This window comes from Podarcis filfolensis (assembly GCF_964270895.1).
Source record: "Podarcis filfolensis genome assembly, chromosome: 14".
Classification (NCBI taxonomy): Eukaryota; Metazoa; Chordata; class Lepidosauria; order Squamata; family Lacertidae; genus Podarcis; species Podarcis filfolensis.
The window spans coordinates 38,909,844-38,916,350 of NC_139616.1; the positions used below are offsets into that span (position 1 = coordinate 38,909,844).

The following is a 6,507-nucleotide window of genomic DNA, read 5'->3' on the forward strand; positions in this document are numbered from 1 at the left end:
GGTTAGCGGAGTCTGTAACCTGAAGCGTATGTAACCTGAAGTGTATGTGACCCAAGGTACCACTGTACAGTGTGGGTGGGACCTAACTCCAAAGTAGAAAAGCATTATTATTTTTTTGCTTGCCCATCCCTCGCCATATCAGAGGCCATTGGGCGGGGGATACTCGGCACATGTCCAACATGGTTTTCTTCGCTGTCACTTGACCTTTCCCAAAGCAGGGGACTTGCACAAATAAAGCTGCTCGCGGTCACTTTAAACTCCTGGTAAAAATATTTAAAGGACATTTTCTTCCCTACTTGGAATGAAGACACACACATCCCACAACTGCAACATAATTTGCACCTCAATCCTAAACCTGATTACTCAGCACTGGTTTCAATGAGACTTAATGCCAATCAAATGTAGCCGACATGAATAGTTGACATCAGAGTGGGAAGCAATGCTTGTTTTATTTCCCTCCAACTATTGCAGGGGTGAGGAGCCTCAAGCCCATGGGCTCTTGGCCCGCCAAGCTATTCCCCTCAAACCACACCCATCCATCAACTGACATCACTGGTGACATCAGCTGATGGGCAGGACAACCCAATTTAATCCTCCATTGGCTGCGCTGTCTGTTTATATACCCTGGGAAGCAGAATTCAATTTCTGCTCATTCATCAGCTGATTAAAGGCTGGAATAAGATCAGCACAAGACTGGAGATGTAAAAGGGATGGGGGAAACTTACAAAGGCTTCTGAAAGCTGCTTCCATCTTCCCTTTTAAGAACCTAGGAATTTAAAAGGAAAGAGGGAGGAGGGTTGGAAAAGCCTCTGCAAGTCTCCACACTATTAAGTCCCTGATCTTAAGTAGTGGGGAGGGGGCTGGATCTGCAAAAGCTTTTGCAAGCCTTCTCCTGCTTCCCTTTTACAACCAGAGGGAAAAGGGATTTTGACAATTTGAATCTGATCCTGATAAGGATCTGGATCACTACAATGGTATGTGTATTCTATACCACCACATATATGCTGTGGATGTTTACACCTGCAGTTAGCTATCATGTGTAGATATAATTATTATTCTTGCCAAGTGAAAGATCAAACTATAATTATTTACTCAAGGTATCATGCCATCCCATCAACCCTAGGGTTTGTTTGTTTTTTGGTGCTGCTATAAGCACTAGAAGATAGCTTGTATGAACAGAACAGGAAGAAAAAAGATGCACCACTGCGTGATTTTACTTTTATATTATTTGAATGATGCTAGAATAATCCATTTATTCAAAACTGTTATTACACTATTCCACAAAACTTCTCTATATTCTTTCCGATAAAAAAATTGCAGCTTTACATCCCATTTGTATAGCATTCTTCAAAATGGAATACGCTGGAGCCTATAGAAGAGAGAGAGAAAATATTTAAATACACTTTGCAGCTTAGTTTGAATAATTCAGAGTCTTGTGCCACCGTAGAAACTCCAAACCTGGCATCCAAGAGACCATATATTAAGTACTGTATTTTTCCGTGTATTGGATGAGGTATTTTTACTCAAAAATTATGTCAAAAAACTGGGATCATCCAATACACAGATAGTGGCATGGGGGATGGGAAGAAGTAGGGCACGTCAGTCATTCGGTTGACAGGAGCATGGCTTCCCCCAATGCCGCCCAATCTGGAGGGGGACTGCACGCCGCCAGCGAGCTTGTTGGTGGGAGAGCAAATTCCCTTGATGCCGCTGCACACAGCGTGCGCTCCCTGGATCCTTTCCCGCGTGCGGCGGCATCGGGGGAGGTTGCGTTCCCGCCAGTGGATTTGCGGGAGCGCAAATTCCCCCAATGCCGCTACACGTGGGAAACGATCTAGGGAGTGCTTCCTGCCCATAGCTGCCTCCAGGGAGAGGCTCAACAACTTTGGGCCATCTCCCCTCAGTTTCTTAAAATTGAGTTTCCCCAAAATAGGGGGGTCTTATACATGGGGGCATCCTATAGACGGAAAAATATGGTAGTTACGAAGCCGCCTTATACAGAGTTAAACCATTGGTCCACTAGCCAGACCTAGTTTACGTATTTGACATCACTGCACCGAAATCATTAAGAGAGCCAGATCCAGATTTGCAAACTGAAACCCAATCGAAGTGCCCTCTGGGAAACTCCCTTCAATCTTGAGGGCATCTTGCCAGCTGTCACTGAGGAGAGGCAAGACCTGTCCTCCATTTAAAAGTTAACATTGGCCTCGACATAAGCATAATTCAATGGCATTCTGGGGGATTTAAATGGTGGCCTTTCTGTTAAAATTTCTGAGAGGAACCTGGAGCGATGCTACCTTGGGGGTAATTAAAACATTGGGTGGCTCACAGCCCAGTTATTTATCCATGTGTGGACTCAGGGCTGCCATCTGTGGTGAGCCATGCCGGGGTGATGAGGAACCATCCACAAACATGGATTCCAGGTGCTAAAACCAGCCATGATGGATAGCCTGGGGAGTTCATGATTGGCACCTACCAGTTCTGCGTCATGATCAAGTCCAATGTCGTGGTGCTCCATCTCCTCATCCCTGAATTTCTTTATTACCTTGTTTAAAAACAAAAACATACCAGATGAGTATCTGACTGTCTTGCATGCAAGTCAACAGAGATGCCAGAACACACATGGTTGTAGCCCGTAAGCCCAACTCAAGAGTAGACCCACTGAAGCTAAGGAACATACCGTATTTTTCGCCCTATAGGACGCACTTTTTCCCCTCCAAAAATGAAGGGGAAATGTGTGTGCGTCCTATGGGGCGAATGCAGGCTTTCGCTGAAGCCTGGAGAGCGAGAGGGGTCGGTGCGCATCGACCCCTCTCGCTCTCCAGGCTTCAGGCAGCTATCCGCAAGCCTGGGAAGCACGGCGGGAGTTCCTGCCGGGCTCCCTAGGCTTGTGGATAGCAGCCTGTTCTGGGGGCTGGGGTCGGGGGAAGCTCGGTCTTCCCCTGCCCCAGCCCTGCGCCTGGGGGGAAAATAATTTTTTCCCCTTTATTCCCCCCCCCAAAAAAAACCTAGGTGCGCCCTATGGGCTGAAAAATACGGTAAGTTAGGCCCCATCTGCGCTATATATTTAAAATAGCACCATACCACTTTAAATGGTCATGACTTCCCTCAAAGAATCTGGGAACTGTAGTTTGTTGATTGTGCCACGAGTTGTTAGGAGACTGCTCTTCCCCTCACAGAGCTACAATTCCCAGAGTTCCCTGGGAAAGAGGGATTGACTGTCAAACCACTCAGGGAACTGTAACTTTGTGAAGGAAATGGGATTCTCCCAACAGCTCTCAGCAGCAGGGCTTTTTTTCAGCCGGAACTCACCAGATTTTGTGACCCTCCCGTCACCCTTCAAAAGTTATCCCAAATGTTTGTTTTAAAACTGCTTATTTTATACTTCAGCCCCTGGAGCTTTAACTGTAAAACTAGCCAACCATGGATTAAAACACACCTCTAATAATTCTCTGTATTTTTCTGGATCCTCTTCCACAAGTGTCCTGATCTGGTTGTTATAATGGTGAGATATGCTCTCCTCTACAGCCACAGTGCAAGCCATTGCGCCTTCTTTTCCAAGCAAGGCAGTTCCAGCACCTGTTGCAGAGTCATTGAAATAAAACGCGTGCCCCGTATATGTATTTGAATTAAAAATGAAGAAGAAAACGTGAAAGAGGGAAAAGGTTTAGCCTCACCTAACATAAATCCCGCAATGTTCCAGAAAGGCAACAGAATGGTTGGCCGGACTCTGTACAAGATCATTAACTCATTGAACTTTTTCAAATGGCCCTTTTCCTGATCCCACATTTTCTGCATTAAAAAAAAAAATGGCATTCAGCAAGACAACTGCAGTAACATGGAAGGAAAATCTTCCCCAGGATAAACACTATCAGCCTTCAGGATGCATTATAGATTTAAGAGCGCTGCTATCATTTTCAACACTATTTCATTATTGTTGCATTCTGATGCAACTTTTCCAATACACTGGTACTTTGGTTGTCGAACAGCTTGGCTCCTGAAAAAATCGGCTGCCAAACACTGCAAATCCGGAAGCAAGTGTTCCAGTCTGCAAACGTTTTTTGGAAGCCAAGCATCCATCGCGGCTTCTGCGGCTTCCGATTGTGTGCAGGAAGCTCCTGCAGCCAATTGGAAGCTACGCCTTGGTTTTCAAATGGTTCCAGGAGTCGAAAGGACTCCCGGAATGGATTAAGTTTGACAACCAAGGTACCACTGTACTCTAAACCATGGTTTGGAGGAGTGGGAATAAAGCCCATGACCATAAGCACCATCCTTTCCTCACATGCCTGTCTCACATCACCATTCAACCTAACCACAGTTTGCAGTTATGTCTAAACTGGCAAACAATGGGTTGAGGAACACTCCATATCAGGATCAAAACAGATAAGAAAACAGTTTGAAACAACTTAAAATTACAAAAATTTAGTGCGTCTTAAAAATATGCATCGTATATTAAGTATTGTATATCAAGTATCAAAAGTCAAGATGAGCAGGCGTGGTACTTGAGACTATAGATTCTAAATGTTGTACAATAAGGTACTGCATAAATTGTTGTATCCATAATATCTGGTGGCCTTCACTTACATTCTTTCATATTGTATTTGAATATTAATGTTGTTTTAATTAGTGTAACCCGCCCTGGGATCTTAGGGTGAAGAACAGCGGGTAATAAATTGTATAAATAAAGAAAGCACAAGAAGGGTTGGAGAAAAAAATACAGGTATTAGAAATAGTCACCCTTATAACTGGTCCTACTGAAGTTCTCCCTAGCACTGCCATTTGTCCTGCATAAATGCGGTTCGCCCCATATTCCCCAGCATGATCCACTCTGATTATACGGTCAATAACTGGCTTATTGATGTTTTCATAGGTCGTTCCAGTACTACAGCATCTGTAAGGTGAGTGTAAGGATAGCAAATGCCATCTTCTTCTTCCACCTGTAAAAACACACATTTTATTTAATCAGAAAAAAGTCAGAACAAGAATCCTGTCACTATTCTGTAACAATGGGGCGGGAGGAGGGCAGCCAGGAGGTTTTCTACTTAATAATAACTACAGCTGTGATGCTAGTCATTCAATTAAATAAACTAAAAAGGCCATAAAATCCCTTTAAATTGGAAGGGGTTTTCCAGGGAATTAAATTATTATTACTAATTGTAAAAACTGCAAGTGGAAAAGGTGTTCTTAAAAGAAGCATTTCCCTCTGAGCAGCAAAAGAGAAACACCCTCAAGGCTGGTGCCTGTTGCAATGTTTCGCACATAATTCTTTTTAAACTGATTTGATTTTAAGAATGTAGTTCCTTCTATGAATTTATAGAAAAAGCATGAACTAACACTCCTTCAGTTAATGAAGGAAGACTTATTTATCTGGATGACAGCCTTCATAATAACAGCAGCTTTGGATCTTTGGGAGACTCCTCTTTGTACATTCCTTCACTGGGAGAACTGTCTGCTTGGTCCTGCTCCCTGCTTCTTGTTGCTTAATAAATTATTAGCATTCTTATTATGTGTAAAAATCTCTGAAAATATAATATTTAGTATTACTAATAATGAGATTTAAGTATATCCAGTCCTTTTTTTCTTTTAAAAAATGTTTAGGGGTACTCTCATTTTGGTTCCAGAATCACCATTTTATAGTTCAGATCGGGGAAAATAAATACAGTAAATGGACAAAAGTACAAAGATTCACAAAATGTTTAGGGGTATGCGTCCCCCCTCCCCAGAAAAAAAAACCCAGTGAGTATATCATTAATAACAATACTATTTTACCAAGTTAAAATAGGAGAGTTATAACGCATTAAATATTATTGTTGCAGCATACTATTCTTTTATCTGCTGCAGGGACCTGACTGCATGCTGAAGGAGTAAGATCTAAATCATGCAGCTATGGCCGAGCGTGCCTCTGAGCGTACACAGAGCGCCTTCACCTCACCGCCACCCATTGCGACAGACGAGGGTGTGTCAAGGGGACTGAAAAGGGCAGGGCAGGAGGCGGGGGAAGGATGTTTAGAGGTTGGCAAGGAGCACCACCGGGGAGGCATGAAGGAGAACATCCCGGGAGAGGGGCGGCTACGTCACGGGCGCCCTCCCGCCCTACCTTCCCTGCAAAGGGACCGCCAGCACTCAGCTCGCAGCAGCTGCAGCCCCACCACCTCCGCCGCCATCCTCCCGCCCACGAGCGCCTGGCGCGGTCTGATGACGTCGCAACCACCCGCCTGCTCAACCGCGCCCACTCTAGACAGATGAATGTCGGCTTCGCGTTCCCAGCCATTATACAACATTGCTTTGTCCCAATAGATTTACAACAAGATAGACTTACACAAAGTTGCAGCTTTCCGGGTTCCTTTCTAACTTTTATTCTGCCTGCCGCCGAGCGGGGAGAGAAAAATGACAGCCCATTACAGACATTTCGCTTTATTCACTCCTGTTCCTACCCGCGCACGTACCTACCTACGTATACACACGCGCGCGCGCGGCGTGGGAGCTCTGCACTTTCGTATCTCTGAG

The 6,507-nt window shown here is 44.5% G+C and overlaps 1 protein-coding gene across 1 annotated transcript; it reads right to left on the minus strand.

The window, feature by feature from the left end:
- Positions 1–1,208: 1,208 nt before the first annotated feature.
- COQ7 (coenzyme Q7, hydroxylase) lies at positions 1,209–6,296 on the minus strand. Its single transcript, XM_083585403.1, has 6 exons — positions 6,098–6,296; positions 4,738–4,937; positions 3,678–3,792; positions 3,440–3,579; positions 2,477–2,545; positions 1,209–1,369 (listed from the first exon to the last, which is right to left on the minus strand). Exons 1-6 carry the CDS (start codon positions 6,279–6,281, stop codon positions 1,292–1,294), a joined length of 786 nt encoding a protein of 261 aa, XP_083441529.1. The 5' UTR covers positions 6,282–6,296; the 3' UTR covers positions 1,209–1,291.
- Between the last annotated feature and the right edge of the window lie 211 nt (positions 6,297–6,507).

What these genes read in the sequence shown, in the direction of transcription:
- COQ7 (XM_083585403.1), bottom strand. Translation starts at nt 6,281, where the DNA reads ATGTTGTATAATGGCTGGGAACGCGAAGCCGACATTCATCTGTCTAGA. An exon ending in CATTGCGGGATTTATGTTAG is followed by an intron (nt 3,580 to 3,677) that starts GTGAGGCTAAAC and finishes ACTCTGCAACAG; the next exon opens with GTGCTGGAACTGCCTTGCTT. An exon ending in AATACAGAGAATTATTAGAG is followed by an intron (nt 2,546 to 3,439) that starts GTGTGTTTTAAT and finishes TTTTTAAACAAG; the next exon opens with GTAATAAAGAAATTCAGGGA.